General features: G+C 39.6%; 1 protein-coding gene across 1 annotated transcript; it reads right to left on the bottom strand.

Moving 5' to 3' along the window:
- Positions 1–2499: 2499 nt before the first annotated feature.
- slc39a7 (solute carrier family 39 member 7) lies at positions 2500–21921 on the bottom strand. The gene is made up of 8 exons (XM_022220803.2): positions 21717–21921; positions 20451–20878; positions 18128–18296; positions 8717–8797; positions 8402–8536; positions 8070–8180; positions 4840–5036; positions 2500–3608 (listed from the first exon to the last, which is right to left on the bottom strand). Exons 2-8 carry the CDS (start codon positions 20868–20870, stop codon positions 3354–3356), a joined length of 1368 nt encoding a protein of 455 aa, XP_022076495.2. The 5' UTR covers positions 20871–20878; positions 21717–21921; the 3' UTR covers positions 2500–3353.
- Positions 21922–23187: the final 1266 nt, after the last annotated feature.

Here is a 23187-nt window from a genome sequence, read left to right as displayed (position 1 = left end):
GAAACGTCTTTGCACTTTTACTTTTTTCAGTAACAACAACATGGCCAAGAAAATACTGTTTAAACTTCTGGGGACCAAAATGAGGTCCCCAGAAGTGACATTGTTTCGGTTTTCCTAGTTGTGGGGACATTTGGTCCCCACAAGTATAGCCAGCACCTGACCACACACACACACACACACATACATATATATGAATTTAAACAAATTAGTTAATTGAATTGTTAAATAAAAATATTCTTACACACTTATTTTACTGTCCTTAAAGTTTCATCGAGCAAACAGAATGCAAGTTTACAGTTTCTGCTCACATTTATTGGTTTCTCAATAACTTTTAAAAGAAATAAAGCTTCCTGCATGACTAGAACAAATAACATTTTCATCACATTGTTGAGATACTTTTAAACGCAGGCTCAAGACTCACCTTTTTAAACTGGCTTTTACATAATGCTTTTATTTTATCTTAATGTCTTGATTTATACTGTTTATTCCCTGGTTTTGCTTTTATTTATACATTTATTTTATTATTTGTATACTATTTTATTATTTCACTATTTTAGCATTTATTTGACTATTTATTTACTATTTTACTATTCTTTATCTTTTAGTAGCTATTTTATTCTTCAATTTTTAGTTTTACATGTTATTTTTAACACATCTATTTTAGATTCCAGTGTTTCCTCGGTGGGGAGCCGTCTGCATCTGGGGCTTTGGCAGGGCCTGGGCCTAATGGCCCTGGAGCTAGCTGGCCTGTTGGGCCTGACGGGGCCTGCTGCTGCCCCGGGTGCGGGCGGCTCTCATTGATGGTGTTTCCTCTTTCAGGTGCTTCTGCTCTCAGCCAACAGACACTATTATTTCTTTCACTAAAGTGTGTGTGTGTGTGTGTGCATGGCTGTGTGACTGTCTGTGTGTGTATGTCTGTGTGTTCTTAGGAAGTATGTTGCGGGGCAGGGTTTGGGAGGGATGTGGGCCATTGTCTTTTTATTGTTTTTATTGTTTGTTTTTAACTTGTTAAGCACTTTGTGCTACTTTTGTATGAAAAGTGCTATAGAAATAAACTCTGATTGATTGATTGAAGTCCTGAGTGTTTCTGTGGAAGTCGTGTTTCCTCGGTGATCAGATTAAAAACACTAATAACACCACTGTTCAGTGTCTCCAGGATCAGACAACTTCCAGATAAAGATACTGATCTAAATACCTGTACCTAAAGTGACCTAAATACCTGTTATTTGTAATTTGATGTGTTTTAGATTTTATCTCTTGTTAAAGGTCAGCAGTGTTACTTCCAGATGAGAACCACACCTTAATTGGTATTTATTACTCATCCAAACACACTCACATGTTCTCTTTTGCACTTGTGTTTCATTTAATCTCTTCCATTCATGTGAATCAGCTGCAGCATTTTATAACGCCACACCAACCATTTATCTATAACCTACTGTGAATTATTTCAACTTAATGGCCGTTATTGCTTTTATAAACAGCAATAATGTGAAATTTTCAGGATTTGATCAACGTGAGGCCATTTTATAAAAGTGCAGAAGTCACAACATTTCCCTTTATTGTGTGGGATGTCAAGATATTAACATTCAGCATCTTCAAACGAAACAGACACTAGGCACAGAACTGAGCAGGTCACTTCATACACTACCGTTCAAAAGTTTGGGGTCGCTTAGAAATGTCCTTATTTTGAAATAAAAGCAGTTTTTGTTCAATGATTCAAATTACTATTCTAGCTGGAAAAGGCAGATTTTTAATAGAATATCTACATAGCAACCATCACTCCTGTGTTCTAATGCTACACTGTGTTAGCTAACGGTGTTGAAAGGCTAACCGATGAGTAGATTGTGCAGTTATGTTAGCACATGAATAAAAGTGTGAGTTTTCAGGGAAAACATGAAATTGCCTGGGTGGCCCCAAACTTTTGAACGGTAGTGTAAATGGGTGTGTGTGTGTGTGTGTGTGTGTGTGTGTTCTTGTACTTGCTACATTGTGAGGACCATTTTCTGCATTTAACTATCAAAGTGAGGACATTTTTACAAAGTGAGGACATTTTGGTCGGTCCTCACTTTGAAACAGCCATGTTTGAGGGTGAAGACTTGTTTTTAGAGAACAGGTATGAATTGAGGTTTGGTTAGGGTAAGGATTAGGGTTAGGCAATCAGTTGTGATGGTTAAGGTTAGGGTAAGGCTCTAGGAAATGCATTACGCCTATGGATGTCCTCACTAAGATAGAAGTACAAACGTACGTGTGTGTGTGTGTGTGTGTGTGTGTGTGTGTGTGTGTGTGTGTGTGTGTGTGTGTGTGTGTGTGTGTGTGACAAACCTTCTGCTCCCTCCTGTGGTCCCGTCAGATAGCTGCAGGTAAAATCATGTTGTTTCAACTTGAGTTTCATGTCAAAGTAGAACAGCTTTCAGCCTTTTGTACACTAGCACAGCACATAATCAGGTTATATGTTCAAGAGCAGGTCTTAATTATAAAAAAAATGCTGATAAGCAATGATCACTTTGAAAATAATGAACCTTTATTGGGGACGTTCAGCAAAGCTTCAAGTGTCTTCATTGTTCCTCATCCATCAGTTGGAAAAAAATGTGGATGCTTTTGCTTTATAATACAATAATGGGAGATTTTCATGATTTGATAAAACGTGAGGGCACTTTACAAACATGTGCAGAAGCCACAACATTTACCTTTATTGTGTGGAATGTAAAAATACCGACATTCATCAGCTTCGAACAAAACGGACTTTAGACACAGAACTGAGCGGAGAGCCAGACGTTCGCTTTCACTGACCGACTCTGAAATGTAGATCTGAGAACCAGCCACTCCAATGCCAGAAGCGTCGACATTTTGGCTGGAAAACGGATTCAATTTAAGCCACTTCTGGAGGGAACTCGATGTCAGTTTAAGCTGCAGTCAAACTAAAGTTGGATGGTCCGTGTTGAGAAAGTGGCGAGGGAATTTTAGAAGCAGTGTACAGAAAAATTCCACCTCCTGCTCTGATTGGTGGCCTCTTCCTCTTCCTCAAAGACCTTTCCATCCATTTGTTTCATTCCAGCTCTCAGTCTCTTCTGCTGATTTTCCTCTCATACACAAACAGTAACACAAATCGGCGATGTGCCCCTGAACTGCTAAAAAAACAACAACAAAAAAAAACATACAAGACATCAAAAATCATCCATTCTCCATCAGGTGGTAGTGCTTCTCCCAGAATACAGCTCAATTAAAAACAGGAAAACACTGCCCTGCCAAAGATACTCCACCTGAACTCTACCTAAACAAGCCTTTTTAAACATTTTGACCTTTTCCCTCTCGGTCTCAGCGCTGTATGACGTTTCTGTCCGCTCTGCAGCGCCTCACTCGTACTCTGCGATCAGAACCATCATGCCGACTCCGAACAGCAGCGCCAGTATCTCCATCAAAGACTGGCCGAAGCTGGAGCGACCCGCCAGCAGCTCCGGGAGCACCGTCACCGTGGCGATGTAAACAAACCCGCCGGCTGTGAAGGGTAGAATCCAGGCGGTCGCAGCAGCTCCTACGCCTTCGGCCAACAGGGAACAAGCCGTCCCGGCCAGAGCTCCGAGGGCCGTCAGCAGCTGTAGACACATGGCCTGAAGGAAGAGGAAGAAGATTAGTACGCGGGAACATCTGAACACATATTCACTGATCTGATCAGAATTTAAAACGGCTGACACAAGCTGTGACCAAAAACAGCTTTCAGCACGTTTACGCCCTTACATTCTTAGTCACACTCTTGCAATTTTACAGTTTCTTAAAACCTCTAACAGGCTGGAAAAAGTGAAACGTGTAAAAAAAAATTCAGGCAGGTTTTGGGATTGAACAAAATCAAGGAAATGGAACATTGTGCATCACAGCTGCCAACCAGACCACAGCAGCTTTCCCACAGTGTTTTATAGCGAAGGAGGAGCAGTGAGGCTATTTCAGAAAGCAAAGTTTAGACATTTAATGACAGTTTTCTATTGTACTGACCATGAGACAATTAGCAGGATACTGTTTTGTCAAAACTACTTCCTGGAGAACGTTGACCTTGAAAGTATTATTGGATTATCAGCTTTCCTACAGTCCCTGAACTACTCCAATGAATTTCTGTAATGTACTGTTGGTCAGTAAACAACAAACCGTACGCGTAGGATTGTGACATGTCATCAAGATCCCTTTATTCTGCAAGTGTCATTTAAAATTTTGTTAAAAATAAATTCTAGATTCAGTAAAACAAAGGTTAAAAATTCTGCAATCATCAGAACAATTGGGAATCTTTTAGTGCTACCAACTCAAAGATTTTTTGGCTGAACTGCAGGATGTGTTTACACAGAGCAGATAAGACACAAGTATGGAAACAAAATGAAAACCCAAGTATTAAAATATCAATAAAATGTGGAGTTAGCGTGCTTTACAGTATAGGTAACACCTGTGGGCACTTTGGATAATGTTACACATGGTGATTCTAGGTTTTTTTCAATTTTGCAAAACACGTTTCGGAGTTTTCGTTACTTCTAATCATTGTTGTGCTGTTTCAATAGAGATGCATGACTTTATATTGCAGCGAAGAAATATAATACATAAAAAACTATGAAAGGAGCAAAAAATTCCCAGAAACTGCCAGCGGTTCAGAGCACCAACAGCTGCTAACTCCTAGATTTTGCATAGTTGCTGTATCTATGACTATTTTGGTTGGTAAGCTCCATCTATGCAGCAAATCGCTCCACTGGGTTTGTTCTGGGACAACAACTTGTACTGTGTTTTTGATAGTCTTCTTAATATAAATGGATCCTTTCTTTACACAGTTCACTCTTCTAAATTACAGCATGAGTTGTCGGCTACCTTCCTCTTGGTGCAGCCAGACTGGACAAGGATGGCAAAGTCTCCGATCTCATGTGGGACCTCATGCAGCAGGATGGTGAGGGTGGTGACGGTGCCCACGGCCGGACCGACCAGGAATGAAGCTCCGATTGCCAGACCATCAGTGAAATTATGGGTGAAGTCGGCTGCCAGGTTTAGGTAACCGGAGACCTTGATGTCTGCATTAGTGGATAGAACAGTAAAAAAAAAAAGATTAGACTTAAAGAAGGTGTAAAGATGCTGTTTTTTAAAAGCTTTTATCTGGGATACTTCTTCTGAGCAGGTCAGAGAGTCAGGAAACAGTTCTGCTTTTCTGTGTCAAGGTTCAACGGTTTCTGCAGTTCTAAGAAAGTTAACAATGTTATGATCACAAACATTTCCATGACACCAGCAGCAAAACCTTGACTGACTAGAAGCCAAAAGAACACGCTTCAGTCCCCAGGAAGCAGCACGATAACAACTCTCGGCTTCAACAGGAAAACAAAATGCTTGATTCACAAAATGTTGACATTGAATAAATGATTGTCTATTCCTTGTTTCATTTCCAAAAGAAACTTTCTGGTTCCAAAAGCAAGATTTGGACTGAAACCAGAGTCACTGTGTTGTCAACTATTGTACAAACTACAACATATAGCAGACACATAAGAATCATCTGCAGCAACACTGACAGGTGTAGTACCACATTAGTGCATCTGCAATGCTGGAGAATGGTCTGTCTGCACCCCACTAATATTCTTCTGTTAAGGGGAAAAAAAACCTGTATGTTTCTTTAAACCAATCCCAATCATCTTGGATGACACTAAGCCCAGGATACAGTGGTGGTGGCCCTTCAAAATAGAAATCGGGAAATGATTCTGGTAAAATGTCTGCATGAAGGGTGTGAACTTCCAATGGCCGATCCACCTTCTTCCACTGATCCAGGGTCAGGTCTTGGTGGTAGCTGCTCATTCCAGATGTGTTCCCAGGCCAGATGAGATGTACAATCCCTCCAGCAAGTTCAACGTCTGCCTCAGGGTCTCCTCCCAGGTGACCAGAAAATCTCCACAGGAAGGCACTCAGGAGGCATCCAAATCAGACAGGTGAGGGTTGGAATGAAGACTGACCGGTGAATCCAGAATGTTGCCGTCTGGCTGAACTGCCTCTTCACCACGACGGTAAAAATACCCGCATTACTTCTGACGCCAAACCAATCTGCCCGTACATCTCATACTCCATTTTCCTGTCACTCGTGAACAACATCACGAGATGCTGGAACTTTGCCCATAAATATCTAATCTACCGAAAAAAAAGACAAAAAGGCTTCCTTGTTTCTCATAGAATTCTATACAATCAAACTTCATTTCACAACCAGGAGTCACCCCCTGGTGGCTGTTGGAGAGAATGCAGGTTTAAGATGCCTCCTTGTTGGCTTCACTCACCAGACTCTGAGACAATAATGTTCTTTACAGTTTTTTTCGATTGCTAACACGCATTGGTCCAAACCGAAGTCACATGTTCAAAACTCTTAACACAGCATGCATTTCCATCATGTATCTCAGCTAAACAGTAAATCTTGTCCCCAAAACTGTTTCTCACCAACAAAACACTTCATACATGTCTTAAAATAAGCTCATTCAACCACAACACCAGCAAATAGTCTCACTTTGGAAACAAATGCTGTCAGTCTTAGGACACTGAACGGCAAAATACTAACAACAGAGAGCATTACATGAAATTAATTGCAATCTTTCAAGTTTGAATGGTTTCTTTTTAGATAAATCAGTATTTTATTCTAAAATAAGATCTTTGCACTTTGAGTTTTCTAAATTATTGTGATATATTGCAACAAGAATGAATCGGGAATGCAGCAGTTTACTTCAACAACATTGACGTATTTTCTCTGTGCATTTGCATCGGTACTTTGGGACCTTACAAAAATAAAAAGTTTACTGTAAACAAACAAAAAAAAAGCAGAATCTCAGAATTCAGGGGGCAGAATAGAAATCAAGAGATACAAGTCAAAAACCAACAACACTGATCCAGGGTCAGGTCTTGGTGGTAGCTGCTCATTCCAGATGTGTTCCCAGGCCAGATGAGATGTACAATCCCTCCAGCAAGTTCAAGGTCTGCCTCAGGGTCTCCTCCCAGGTGACCAGAAAATCTCCACAGGAAGGCACTCAGGAGGCATCCAAATCAGACAGGTGAGGGTTGGAATGAAGACTGACCGGTGAATCCAGAATGTTGCCGTCTGGCTGAACTGCCTCTTCACCACGACGGTAAAAATACCCGCATTACTTCTGACGCCAAACCAATCTGCCCGTACATCTCATACTCCATTTTCCTGTCGCTCGTGAACAACATCACGAGATGCTGGAACTTTGCCCATAAATATCTAATCTACCGAGAAAAAAAAGAAAAAAGGCTGTCTTGTTGTGACTTAAAAATCTTTGTCAAAACACCATTTTCAGGGTTTAGATCAGGGGTGTCAAACTCCGTTCCTGGAGGCCACTATCCTGCATGTTTTAGATGTTTCCCTCTTCCAACACACCTGATTCAAATGATCAGGCTCGTTATCAGGCTTCTGCTGAGCTTAATGATAAGCTGATCATTTGAATCAGGTGTGTTGGAAGAAGGAAACATCTAAAACATGCAGGATAGTGGCCCTCCAGGAAATGAGTTTGACACCCCTGGTTTAGATTGTTGCTCTTTCTGTGCAAAGGGGGTTTTGAGAACAGTAACACCCAGAAAGCGGAAGAGAAGGTGAAATTCACATGAAAATAGCTTCATGCTTGCGTCTCAATCAAAAGGGAAGCAATGCATTGTGGGAGGTTTATAGAAAAGTATCATATGCAGAAACTGGAAATAATTTTTTTCATTCAAATGTTGCATTATTTGTAGGTCAATTTATACTTTGAATTCAGGCAGACTGCTGCAATCCATCCACATTCAAATCCCGTTTCAAGGTATTTATCTGGTTTTCCACTAAACACTTCATACATTTTTCAAAAGAAGTCTAAAATTCAAAACAGATTTAAGATCAAACTCACAACCAATCTTCAAATATGTGCTATTGTAATTATTTCAAATGTACATTTCTTAAAGTTCTACATCAAATATTCTGTGCTTGATTCAGACCTGGGAATTTGCATTTATTCAGAGGAAGCCTCTGTTGTAGCCCATGACTGACAGAATGATTAATGTAAACAATTAGAGGTCGATTTAAGTCAAAGTACCTGAGCTCTTTGTCTCCTCTTTCTTTGGTACTTTCTCATCCTTGCTTTCCTTCTTTTTTGTCTTCTTTTCCTTTTCTTCCTCTCCATCACTGTCTTTTTCCTTGGGAGCAGCTGAAAGTGTTACACAGAATAAAGTCCAAATTAGTCGCCAGGTAATTTCCTGAGAGCAGTAAAATCTACTGAACACCTACAAAATAATATCTGCTAAATACTGGAATCTACAAGTGCGTGGACAAAACTTTAACTTTTGGTCACTCATAAAAATGAAAAACTTTTTCTGCAGCTCAGTGTTTTACTCTGTCAATAAAAAGGACTGTGGCTCTGCAGCGTACCATGCGAGTGGCCGTGGGAATGTCCGTGACCGTGTCCTCCCTTCAGCAGACGCACAAATTTTTCTACAACCAGGAAGGCGATGATCCCGCCGAGAACCCACAGACCCACCGACATCATGTGACCGTGGGCAGCTCCTGTGCAGGTAGAATTCAGAGAGTGGGTGGTTGGAAGTTTGATTCATGCTGAGCTCAAAATACAGCAAAGTGGTACACTAGTTATCATAAAAAAGTAGAAAGATGTAACTTTTTTGTGAATTTCTTTGCTGCTAACCTGTGTATCAACTAACCGCATATCAACAAAGAGAAACTACAAACCATGGGAGTGACCGTGGTCATGTGACTCTTCTTCTGCATGTGAGTGTCCATGATCTCCATCTCCATGATGGGAGTGGGGCTCTGTGGAGAATTAACATGACACAAGGACGTTAAACATAAAGATACACTAAGCACAGAGAAGACGAGCCGATTTTCTTGCTCCCTGTGTGTGGCAATATCAGAAAATAACAGAGGAAAATGAGTGAATCTACTGACGCTTTTCAACTCGCACCTACTCGACTCCACTCGGTTTGTGAGGTTTTCCAATAGCACGTAGTACCTGGTAACAGGTACTATTTTAGTACATACTCGACCGGGGTTCCAAGCGAGCTGAGTCGAGCTGATAATGTGACATCTACAGAGTGCAGGCCACTGATTAGACAGGGAGTGACGACACACGAGAGCGACTCCTGCATGAAAAACTGGTGAGTGTTTTTGTAACTTCAAGAAGCTTTTACATTACTTATCCCACTGGTGGCACGCTCACTATGAACAAACAAGTATATTTTGAAACTAACGTCGTCATCTCCTGTATGCAGACAATACCGGGCTTTGCTAAAGTTCTGTTACACGGTTTCATGATCTTTAGAGACGTTTACATGTCGGAGTGAAAAATTCCATTAAATAAACTGAAAGTTCTACCTTATAGGCAGGTGTCCTTAATACAATTTTTTTCTCCGGTGAAGTTGTATCAAGATGGAAGTCAAAAGAGTTGAGACACCTGCTCTCCTTCATGCTGGCCACAACAAGTCTGACAGAGCCAAGCAGCTGAACATCAGCCGGATGACCGTCCACAGAGTCGCGGAGAGGCTCAAGAATGGTGAAGATCTTTCAGTGATCTTCCAAGAATGGTGAAGACCTGAAAGATCTTCACCATTCTTTAGCCTCTCCGCAACTCTGTGGACGGTCATCCGGCTGATGTTCAGCACAAAGGAGAGCAGATATCTCAACTCTTTTGACTTCCATCTTGATAGAACTTCACCGGAGAAAAAATTTGTATTAAGGACACCTGCCTATAAGGTAGAACTTTCAGTTTATTTAATGGAATTTTTCACTCCGACATGTAAACGTCTCTAAAGATCATGAAACCGAGTGTAACAGAACTTTTGCAAAGCCTGGTAAGCTAGCTAGTTAGCCATCAACGCTAATTCTGTGGCTAGGCCGCCGTGCTATGACGACTCCACCCACGATGAGGTGGTACTCAATTGTTATGGAAAAGCTGAGATGTTGCAGAGGTCAATGAGGAATCTCAACAGCAGATTTCAAGAATGGATTCCTCCAGGAGGACGCCATCTACAGGAGGTAATTTAAAAAAAATGAAAATTCCATCATTGTTTCTTAAATGGCATGTTTTAACCCTCAAGGGACGGAAATCCCGCGGGCGGCCCCGCCCCCCCGCGCTGTCTACATAGGTCTGCTTAAACTGATATAACTCAAAAACCAGCTAGAATGCTCATTCTTTTTGCTGCTAAAAGCACAGACTTCCGTCTTTCAAGTGACATCATGTACGTCATTACGTCATGTTAAAAAAAATAAAATCTCTCTTGTTACATCTGGAACAATAAACACCAGAGGGTCAGGTTTTCCAAACCTACCAAGCCAAGGGAACTAGGTGGTCTGTTGTTACCTAATCTACAACTATACTATTGGTCAGCTCAACTTAAAATAATCGCAAACTGGTTTATGAATAGTCAGAACTCTCTATGGATCAATCTGGAGTCCTCAGCTTGTCACCCCAGGAAACTTGCATCCCTTCCTTTCATCAACAGTATAGATCAAATTAAATCCCTCCATGATAATATGATTATTTATAATACATTGCTGGCATGGAGGGACGTGAAAAAATATTTAAATATTCCTTTTGATATTTCTGTTCGATCCCTTTTGGTGCTGAACCCTGATCTCCCAGTACAGCTCAGGAGTATCGGTTTGATCGAGTGGTCTTCTAAGGGTTTATCAGATTTTGCAGGCATGCTGACCTCAGATGCTCTAAAATCATTTGAACAAATAAGATCTGATCACAATGTTTCTCACAAAGATTTTTTAAAATATCTTCAAATTCGTCATTTTATAGATGGTCTCTTAAAAACCAACAAAATTCGGAACTCCCAGCCGGACCAGCCACCATGACGGTCGCACAGTAGAGGGCTCCCGACAGAACCCGTGAAATACAGGCAAATGTCCCACCTCTATCTAAAGAAATTATACTGAAGTGAACTTTAAGACGGGGCAAGACACCGCCACTGTTATTTTCGTCCTGAAGAAGTCATTTTACTGAAATACAGCTTTACTCTCGAGGTTAGCGCCAGCACTAGCTTATTCTGCTAGCACTTAGCAAAAGATGGCAGAAGGGGAGATATTGCAAGAACTGAAACAATTTCGCCAGGAAAACAGACAACAGTTTGAGGACTTGAGAAGTGACTTAACGGGTCTCAATGGAAGACTGGACGAGGTTGAAGGTCGGATTGAAAACGTTGAAGAGCGCATGTTAGCCTCAGAAGAAGCGGCATCGGAGATGCTAAAGCTATATGTGAAGTTGGATGCTAAGCTAACGGAAACCGAGAGCCACAATAGACGTGAAAACCTGAGGATTTATGGAGTACCCGAAGAGGCCGAAAAACACTCTGATAATATGATATCCTTTGTTGACAAACTGCTTCGAGAAGGTCTTCATATGACCGATGAGGCCGTGGATTTACACATACAGAGGGCACATCGCTCCCTAGGCCCACAACCATCGGCTAACGCACCACCTCGCTCTATTGTGGTTAAGTTTCTGAGCTTTAGGGTAAAGGAGATGTTACTACATAAAGCTTGGCAAGCAAAAGGATTCAAATGGAAGGACAGTCATATCAACCTCGACCATGATTATCCGCCATCAATCATAGCCAAACGTAAGGAATATGTTGAGATAAGGAAAGTCTTGAAAGAAAACGGGGTTAAGTTTCAAACTTTATTTCCTGCAAGACTACGCGTGAGGCATGAAGATGGCACCAAAGTATACGATTCACCAACAGACGCAGTTGAAGACCTTGCAAAGAGAGGCTACAAGATAACCACAAGGCCAGCATCGACACCGTTAACCCTACTTGACCGGATCAAACAGCTGTCCTGGACCCGAGAGAGGAGGCGTGCCGGCGGGACAGCACGTGACTTCACCCGGGACATCAGCTACAAGGAAAAGCTTCGCACATTTCGAAGAAACATCCCAGGTGAATCCAATGACTGAATGGGAGAGGGGCAAAGTGAGAATCCTCATGAAAAAATGGCATTTTCATTATGACAGTGGGGTGAGTAGACTGAAATACTGATTGAACGGTTCTGTTGACCTCGCCTTCACGAAGCTGTGAACCAACAAGGACCCCCTTCACTTGGCCAAGTTGAAGGGGTTTTGCCTTGGAATGCCCTCTTGGGCTTATCAGGGTCATACGCCTAGACCCCTGCATAGGAAGTCACCTTTTGCTTTTTTGCTTTTCTTTGTTTCATATGTTACTATTTGGTTTACACTTATTGTTTATACTCTGCTGTTCTGTGCAGAGAAGGGAAGAGTACCAGGTTTGTTTACACTGTTTACCAATCTTAACCATGTATGTTTAACAGGCCTTTAAAGTTTGTATCACTAAATATAAATGGCATACTCAATCCAATCAAGAGGGCAAGAATGCTAACACAGTTGAAAAGAGATAGAGTCCAAATAGCATATATCCAAGAGTCCCACCTTAGCGACTCCGAACATGCAAAATTAAACAGGATGGGTTATTCAAAAGTTTATTTTTCTTCGCATAGCTCAGGAAGACGTAGAGGAGTGGCGATTTTGTTATACAATGCAGTGAATTTTGAATTAATGTCTGAACTTAAAGATAAAGAGGGCAGGTACATTATGATAATAGGTAAAATTGAGGGAACGTTAGTGACTTTATTCAATGTTTATATTCCTCCAGGTAGTGACTGGTCGTTTTACAAACATGTACTCGAGGTCATGTCAACAAAGAGTCAAGGGGTTTTAATATGTGGGGGGGACTTTAACGTTCGATTAAACCCAGAAACTGACAGTTCAAATGGTAAAGCTGACTCAAAGAATATCTATAAAAAGATTAACAATTTTATGAAGGAAGTAGGGATATTGGACATATGGCGAGAGAACAATCCAAATAGTCGCAGTTACACTCATTATTCTGGGGCTCATAATGTTTACTCTAGAATAGATTTGTTTCTAATGTTTAAAAATGATATATTTCGATTGGTGAACTGTGACATTGGTTCATGTACACTCTCTGATCATAATCCCGTGTATTTGTCTCTTGACCTTACTGGTGAAATGAAACATACACTTTGGAAGTTAAATGCAGATATTTTGAATGATATTGAAATTAGGAGTAAATTGAAAATGGAGATCGAGTCCTATCTTGACCATAATGACAATAATGAAGTTTCACCTGTTATAGTATGGGATGCTTTAAAAGCAGTGCTTCGAGGGAAAATTATTGCAATTTCCTCTACAGTTAAGAAAAGGAAACGACAAAGATTAGTAGACCTTGAAAATAAATTTAAGAAATTACAAAAAGAACACTCTTTAACGTTACATGACTCACTGAAATTGGAAATGTCTGAAGTGAAAAAAGAGATTGAGGAAATAAACACACAGGATATCCAAAAAAATCTACTTTTTACAAGACAAAAATACTATGATACAGGGGGCAAAGCATTAAAACTTTTATCGTATAGACTAAAAAAACAGCAAACAGAGAGAACGATATTTAGAATCAAACACCCTGAGACAAATCTAATTGAGAATAATCCAAGAAAAATACAACAGTGTTTCGAAGATTATTATCAAAAACTATACTCTCAACCACAATTAAGAAGTGCAGGTGAAATCGACTCTTTTTTATCCTCATTAAATTTACCTAAAGTCACAAACAACCAGAACAAGAAATTAATATCTAAAATAACTAAAGAAGAAATTGTTTCAGCTATTAGAAGATTAAAAAATGGGAAGGCCCCGGGAGCAGATGGATTCAATTCTGAATGGTATAAGATTATGAATGATCAGTTGGTACCAATATTAGCAAAAACATTTAACTGTGTACTTGAAGAAAAAATTATTCCCCCTTCTTGGAGAGAGGCCATAATTTCAATTATTCCTAAAGAAAATAAGGACAAACTTGATTGTGGAAATTATCGCCCTGTGAGTGTATTAAATATCGACTACAAATTGTTCACCTCTATTTTATGCAAACGACTCGAGGTAATCTTACCAGAACTTATAAATGGGGATCAAACAGGGTTTATAAGACAAAGACAGACCCAAGACAATATTAGGAAAACCCTTCTGATTATGAAACATGTCCGACAACATAATTTAAAAACTCTAATAATTAGTTTAGATGCGGAAAAAGCATTTGATTCAGTTCGATGGGATTTTTTATACAAGGTAATGGCTGCATTCGGCTTCCACCCAGACATGATGGGGATATTTTCTGCACTGTACAGCAGGCCTACTGCTAGGATTAAGGTGAATGGTGATTTATCTAAACCTATAACACTCGAAAGAGGAACTCGTCAAGGTTGTGGAGCCTCAGCCTTATTGTTTGCGTTGTTTATTGAGCCGTTAGCTCAGTGGATAAGGCAGAGTACAGAAGTTAAAGGGGTTACTTTAAAATCAGGGGAGCAAAGACTCGCTCTATTTGCTGATGACATATTAATATTTTTGACGGATCCCACACAGTCACTTCCCAAATTAATGGAAATGCTAAAAGAATATGGCTCATTTTCGGGTTATAAAATTAATATTACTAAAACTGAGGTTTTAAAATTTAACTATAATCCATCTCCAAAAATCAAAAATACTTACAAGTGGAAATGGGAATCAAAAAGAATTAAATATTTGGGGGTCGTACTGACACAGGACCCCTCACAAATGTTCAATGCCAATTATAGACCTCTAGTTTCAAAAATAAAATCAGATCTGCAAAGGTGGAATGATGTACCATTTTTAGGGTTGCATTCAAGGGCAGAATCAATTCGAATGAATATACTCCCCCGTTTCCTCTACCTCTTTCAATGCCTTCCCATCCTAATAACTGAAAAACATTTTGATGAGTGGGACAAATTAATTGGAAAATATATTTGGCAAAATAAAAAGGCTAGAATAAAATATCAAACAATGCTGCTGACAAGAGAGAAAGGGGGAATTGGTCTCCCCTGCCTTCGGGATTATTACTATGCTGCTCAAATTAGACCTTTGATCTGTCTGAGCTCGGCCAGATATACTGCAGGATGGAGGGACGTTGAGGGGACTACTATAAAGGATATACCTATTATGGCTTTATTGTCTGACAAAAAATTACAAATTAGCGTTAACCTGTGTGAAGATTTTATGTATGAGTCTCTTTTGAATTCGTGGAATAGAATAATACAAACTCTGAACTTGGAAAAAGTGTCCAGAACTTTAAGGTGGTGTGCATATGATTCTGAATTCAAACCAAATGTCCTGGACAAGAGATTTAAAAGTTGGACTGTAAAAGGTCTTACAACATATTACTCATTTCTCCATAAGGGGGCATTCATGAGCTTTGAACTCTTAAAAAACAGATATGGACTAGGTCATGAGGATTTCTATAGGTATTTACAGGTAAGACATTATTTCGACCAGAATGTAAAAACAGCATGGGAGAAAGACAACTTGGGTTTCTTGCAAACTTTCTTGTCACTAATTAAAATATTCCCTCAAACTAAAATTATATCTAAAATGTATAAAGCCATTCAACAAGGTAAACGAACCAGCACAGATTACATTAGGAGAAGATGGGAAATGGAAGGGAATATGCAAATTACAAATGAAAGTTGGATGAATATATGTATATTTCAATGGAACGCTACTGGCTCTAACACATGGCGAGAGTTTTGTTGGAAAACCTTATCAGATTTTTCGTTACACCAATTCAAAAGAGACATCTAGGCACTGGAGACTCTTGTTGGAGATCCTGCGGGTCCTCAGGGGCCAATCATTTTCATATATTCTGGGGTTGTCCCATAATAAGACCTTATTGGACGCAGATCTGTGAGCATATTAACTACGTATTTAATAGTAAAATACCTTGTGATTGTGAAAATGTGTATTTAGGTAATGTGAATGTAACAAATTGGAGAAACAGGGATAAAAAGTTGCTTGGAATATTATTGGCAGCAAGTAAGAAGGCCATAACAAGGAAATGGTTAAAGGCAGACCCTCCAACCATCGACGAATGGATTATCATCATTCAACAGATCTACACAATGGAAAAGCTCTCCTTTACGCTTAAAACTCAACGGGACAAGTTTCATATCATCTGGACTAAATGGACTGAGTATGTTAAACCTATAAGGTCTGATTTTGTTTGACTATTGTGCATTTCTAAAGGGTAATGTAATGTGGAAACTATATTTTGAAGGTACTCTTCTCATTTTTGTTAACTAAGATGTTTGTCAACTAAAAGTTAAAAATAAAAATTATAAAAAAAAAAATTAAAAAAAACAACAAAATTCGTCCGAAGCTATCAGAGCTGGAAGATCTTTTGATAATGGGCAAATTCTGTAAAGGCATGATTTCAAAGTTTTATGACCTATTGCAGTATTCAGATAGCTCTGCTTATGGCCCTTTAAAGTCACTGTGGGAACGCGATCTGGGGGTGTCATTCAATCAGGCGGAATGGATTTGCAATGGGATTTTTCCTAAATGCACCTCAATTTCTATACATGAGCAAAATTTTAAATTTTTCCACAGGATTTATTTCACACCTGCCCACCTCCAGAAGATGTTTCCCAACAGCTCAGACCTTTGTTACAAATGTAAAACTCATAAAGGTACATTTATTCACTTGTTCTGGTCATGTGACCGTATCCAAGTGTTCTGGAAAGGGGTTCACTCTGTGATTCAAGAGGTTATTGGCAAACAGTTTGCACAATCTCCCTCATTCTATTTGCTAAATTACTCTTCAGACAAGCAATTTGATACTGATACCAGAGCCCTTTTAGTAACACTTTTATATTTTTGCATAGCAAAAAAGTGTATTTTGCTATGCTGGTCTGCGCCGCAGATTCCCACCGTTGATATGTGGATTTCCCAGATATCAGCCTTGCTTCCACTGGAGAAACTGACTCACGAACTTAACCATAAACTGGACAAATTCTGGAAACTCTGGAAACCCCTGCATACTTTTTTACAGAGACTCTGACTCATTCATTAACAAATATTAATATCTGATTTTTACCCTGTCATGACAGTTATTCCCTGTACCACGTGTCTTGATTTTTGTTTTTTTTGTTTTTATTTATTTTTATTTATTGTTTTGTTCTGTTTTTTTTTTATTATTGTGTACCTGTTTTGCTGCAGCACTTGTTACTGGGGAGGGTATTTCTGTTTTATATGTCTATTTGTTGTACTTAAATGCAAAAATCTAATAAAAAGAAAATTAAAAAAAAAATCTCGAGTGATTACCCCGGGGATTTTTCCACACCACCACTGTGTGGCGCCAAAGGACCTTTGTGGCAAGTAGGTTCGAAAGAGCAGGAGGTATAGTGAGTGAGAGAGAGAGAGAGAGAGAGAGAGAGACAGAGAGAGAGAGAGAGACAGAGACAGAGAGATTGATTAGAATTGTGATAGGGAGAGTTGGGTACTGTAGAGTGTGTGATTTAGGGAGAGTAAGTAGTTTGATTAGGTGAGAGAGTCGTGTGATTTAGTGAGAGATTGTGTGTGAGTATATAATATAGTTGAATAAATGATGAATGTTGAATGAATGAACCAATATAGTTGAAACAATACTGTTGAAAAAATATTTTGTTCAAGTTTCTATGTTCAGTGTTGCCTTAGTTCTGCAGTAGTGATCAAACTAAAAAAAACGCCTCTGCAGTTTTTACACAAAAATGTTCATATCTCAAAAACTAAAATAGGTATTGGTGTGTTCAGAAATTTCTTATTTATTTTTCTACATGTGGAAATCATTTCGATCAATGGGTTTTGTTTGCATATTTAGTAATTAGAATTAAAAAATCATTTCCGATTTATGTATTTTCTTATTTATAACACAATTTGAACACCTTTACCTAATGTTTTTGGTTTATTTATATGTATACCATTTTAGATTAAGTTGTAGGGATTCTAGGGATATTAGGTATTTGAAGACATTCCAAGAAATGACATCAGAATGAACAAAAATACAAATGTATGTACTGGCGAACCTTTAAAATTGCAGTCCCCAAAGGGTTAAGGTTTCAATTACTATGAATAAAATATTTTTCTTCTGTCACTTCTGTCACAATTGCATTGTGAAAAAGTTCCCGTTTCTTTGTGTCACCCTGTACCCTATACTTTCGCCTCAAGTAAAGGGTGAAAAAATTGCGAGTGTACAAAGTGGCATCTCAGCTACCTACCCAGAGCATGTGGTATGAGGTGGAGGAAGGCATCGCCCAGCAGCCCACCAGAGGCGAAGCTCAGCAGCACCTTGAGCAGATTCTGGTGTTGGTCGCTGTTGGATTGAACTGGGATCAGAAACAGGATGAGGAAAGGAGCCGCACTGATCAGCAGCGTGGCGCCGACAGCCTGCGGACAAAGATGGACGGAAGTTCACATTTGTGTTGTGTTCCTGTAGGGAGAAAATGTCTTTAAGACTGTAGCATCATCAATCAGGCAACGACAGCAGAACAGGAAGCAGAGGAGAAAAAACAAAGGAAGGGCAAAAGTATCTGTGTGGAAGCTAATTTAGCAAAGTGCTTGGATTAGTAAGTTCACACCTACTTGGAGCTGATACTATTGATCAGTACAATGACGCGACAATAAAATAATTACACTGGAGGCCTTTTCTGAAGAGGCTTGTGTGAGAGGATAAACTGCGAAGTGTGGCGTTGTCAAGGAGAGATCACTCAGTGATGCTTTAATAGTGAAGCTAATGTAGCTAGCCAGACTTGAAATTTAGTGTGTTCCCATCAGAAAATGTACTTAAAAGATGGATGTAGCAACCATGAAGTCACTTACTGGCTTGTGGGCAAGTGTTTTGCGGTCTTAGAAAGCTGGATCTAACTGAGGACATGAATGTACATCAACAAGGCACCAACCTGTCAGTTATAATGCAGCTCCACCTTTCAATATACTCTGCATTATTACCCATTTAACTCCTAATAGGACCGTAATTTACCTCATAAACATCATGTTGATCCCAAAAGGATTTGAAACTAGCAACTGAGATCATAAACTCAAAAGGAAAATGTTTAGTGAGTGAACAACTTAACTTTCTCATAGAATTCTATACAATCAAACTTCATTTTACAGCCAGAGGAGTCGCCCCCTGGTGGCTGTTGGAGAGAATGCAGGTTTAAGATGCCTCCTTGTTGGCTTCACTCACCAGACTCTGAGACAATAATGTTCTTTAATATACAGTCTATAGTTTCCACACCTTGTTTACAGTGGATCTGCACAGTCAGAATACTGCTGAGCTCACAGAAGCTTTAAGGCACCTTCAAAACCCAATACACAGTCATGAAGTTTCACATAAGTGGAGCATTTGAACGGCAAACTGCTTTGATGATGACCAGTAAACAAGAATAAACCGCTTTTGGCAAACACCAAGTGCCCACATGTTGTTAAACACAATACAGAAAAGTACCATCTGGTTCTAGACTGCGACTCCAACTGTGTCTATGGTGAGTCTAAGAACAGACACAGCATTCAAGGTCCTCAGAATAAGTAATAAAACAGAACTACAGAAAGTCTTTAGAAGAAAACTGTCAAACATGTGTCATGTGACACGGTTAAAAAGTTGTAGATGACAGTTTCCAGCCCTGTGAAACTTTCTGCAAGCATATTTTGTCCACTGCAACAATCAGAGTGAAATGTGATGTTGTTTTTGGGTCCCAACTGAACATTTTGCCTATAAGACCCATTCTGATTTAGTCTCCAGAATACTGCTGGCTTCACCACTTTCAATCAACAGTGCAGTCAGATTCTACTTTACCAAACTGTATTACACTGTAAGATGTCCATGTGGATGAAATGATATGAACAAATCATTTCTACAATAAAACACTACAAACTATTGCTTTTATGTGCCATTTTCACTAAAAGTCTGTCCCTACAAAGCCTCTAAAGAATGGGTGTTTTCACTTTCTTGCAGGGATTCAGATGAAGACACGATATCTGCCCACTACATATTATGTTGACGCCAGGAGACGGACAGTTTAACTAAGCATAAAGACCGCAAACTGGGCTAAACAACCAGCACCTCTGACTAATTAAAACAAAGCTTCTGATTTATTTAATCCATTAAAAAACACCAAATGTAAAAATGGCAACTTGTGGTTTAATGGGTGTCTCACTATTTTTTGGTGCAGTGACTCTCTAGAGGAACAGATGAGTGGAGCTGAACTTCAACAACAACTCAGCAAGGAAGCAAATATTGTCTCTTTTCAAAACGTCAGAACTTTCCTCCTAAAAAGATCATTTCTCTGTAAACTTAATTCTATAATGACCAACATTTTCTCATTAAACTCGCCCATTCAAAACAGTCTCAAACTAATATTTATCCCAGCAGACTGACAGATTCTCGTTTTAAAATGTGTCACCAGAGAGGAAACAGACATTCCCCCTCAGCAGCACGACTGATGGCTGCAGCAGGAAGATAAACACTGAGCTTCTCCTTCCTGTGTCAAATATTTTAGACTACATTGTAAACCAGCTCCCCTGTTGTCCCCAGCAGCCCACCTGTGTCCACAGCTCCACCATGTCCCTCTTCACTCTCTCCCCTCCATGCGAGTGTCCATGTCCGCTGTCCTTGTGGACTCGAACAATGTCCTCCTGATGAGCGTGCCCATGACCGTGATCATGAGAATGAGCATGCCCATGATCGTGAACGTGCCCGTGATCATGAGCATGCCCGTGGTGCTCCTCTTCATGCGTTGGCAGATTGGCCTGAGCGCTCCACTTGCTCGCTCCATGGAACATCTTTACCTCAGGGCCATCATCATCTTCGCCATGGGAGTGGCCGTGGTGATGGTGGCCGTGGTGATGGTGGCCGTGTCCATGGTCACCGTTAGAATGGCTGTGAGCGGTGGATGAATGAGCGGCTAACAGCAGCACTGCAGATGTGGCCAGTGTCAATACTAGCAGACGTACACAGCCCATATTATCCCCTATGACAGAGAGCAAACAGAAGACACAGAATAAACAAAAACTCATCTGTAAGAAACTGTAGTTGCTGTTAAAGAATGGGAAAATAATCAGCTTTGCAACTGCAATGGATTTTTATGGTACTTATTATGTGGCAGGATATTTAACCTGATTTCAAGCCCTTTGACTTTGGCTAATAAGCTGTTTGGGTGCTTTATAGTGATATACTCATGCTGAAAAGCTGACTATGTGGTCAGTCCATATGGACAAGGATGCATTTCATTATTACAACACCACAATCGGTCAGAAATGTTCCAGATCTCCACCAAATGTGGCTTAAGTGATCACAAAACAGTCAGTCCACAGGGATTCCATCTGTAAGTGGAGTTATCCTTTGTCAATCACATCAGTAGGTTTGCATGATGCTTACAGCTGAAATGAAAGTTCATTTGCTATTTTGCCCAGATATAACACTACAGTGCACCACAGTGTTCAGTACTTGGTTGAACTAAACCCCTATCTTGTGCTGAGAGCACGCAGTGTTGATGTAAAACCTGCCGTTTGAGTTTGCTTTAGCTAGCCTTGTCGTAGATTGTGTGTTAGCGGCTTCACACATCAGATGAGGAAGAAGTTAAGAAGTTAATCTCTGAATCTGAGTTGAAAAGCGTCAAGATTACTCTCCGAGTAAACAAAAGAAAGCTGCTCATCAGTCAGTTAGCACTGATCACCGGTTTCCACAAGTTGTTCAGGAAGCCTGCTAGCTGGCTAGCTAGCTAATATTCAAATGCTAGCATGTTGCTGCAGCAGAAGCATCACCAATAAACGCAGAAAACGTTAGAATAACAAACAAGGGATTCTTACCGGATAGTGTCAGATATCGCTGCCTGCTGGGCCACAGTGGGACTCTCTGTCCTGCGTGGAAAACTGCTGATATTCAGTCTACGCTGGTGCTGCTGGTAAGACGTGGCATTCACTCAAACTCAACTCAAGGAAATCTCGCGAGGCTCCGGTCCAATCCAAATGCTTACTTCTCTGCTCATTCGTCTTTCCAACCAAGACGAAAAAAAATTCATGCAAATAAAATAGTTACAATCGGATATAAACATATATTTGACTATTTTCTAAAAGTTCACATACTTACAAATGATGCAACATTTGACTAGTAGTAATTCAAAGGAGACAGAAGGATAGTAACGGGGTATTACACAAAATATCGCGAGATGAAGAAGACCACTGATACCACAGACCTACATCAGTACAGCAGCTCCAGGATGCAGATCCGTCTGTGTTTTTACTGAAACGTTGATGACACAGCAAACACATTACCAGACTGGTTTAAATTATCAGTTAGGAAAAGGCTTAATAACAACAACAGCTTCACACAAAGTGAATAGTTGTATAAATACATCAACAGAAACAACATTTAGACACAGAAACCAACTGAGGAAATGTGAGGAAATGTATAACAAGCAAGGATTTCATTATCACTTTGAGAAAGAGCTATGGCAGTCAGTCTGCATTTTCTGATAAAGCTGCACAACAATGTAGCTCTATTCCATCCCGTATGAGAGAGCAGAACACATGTAACACTTTCAGATGTCAGTGAAATCATGTGAATTCAAAAACTTTATTTTTCCTCTGGGTGTAATTCAAGATAGGTAGAACAGCTGGACACAGAAGGGTAGCAACAAGTGTACAATCGTAGTAATATGTTTTTAAAAGCAGTAATACTTGACTGATAATGAGCTCTTGTCAGCATGGTTCGTCCTTCCTGCTGCCAGCTGGCTTCCCTTTGTTGTGTCTGCTTTTCATTTTCTAATGATAGTTTGTCTTTCTGTTCTGTGGTTGTCTCACATGGATATTTCATATGTTTTTAATTTGTTTAAAGTTTCATGGTGTGTGTGTGTGTCTGTGATGTTGTATTTTTTCTTTCGAAAACACTTTTTTTAGTGACTAGATCAAAATTTGTCATGTTTTAATAATGTACACTGTCTGAATTTTAAAAGTTTTTTTTTTTCTGTAAAAGTAAGGATTTGGTCAATAATTAACCAGGGTTTGATAAAAATCAGAAATAGGGAAAACAGCCATCTTATTTCATCAGAGCATCAAGTATTAAGAAGAATTTTTCAACCTGAATTCATACTAAAACATTAAAATGAGGAATTTGTTCTGGAAGAAATAATATTAAAATTGTTAATAATTGTTATTATTCTGTATATTTCTACTACTAGTACTACTATTACAACTATGACTAATATTAATAATGATCATTATTATTGTAGTTATTTATTCATTTATTTATTTACCTATGTCAGGATTCAATTCAATTTTA

The sequence above is a fragment of the Acanthochromis polyacanthus genome, chromosome 11, assembly GCF_021347895.1.
Source record: "Acanthochromis polyacanthus isolate Apoly-LR-REF ecotype Palm Island chromosome 11, KAUST_Apoly_ChrSc, whole genome shotgun sequence".
NCBI classification, from domain to species: Eukaryota; Metazoa; Chordata; class Actinopteri; family Pomacentridae; genus Acanthochromis; species Acanthochromis polyacanthus.
This window is presented reverse-complemented; position numbering and strand designations above follow the sequence as displayed.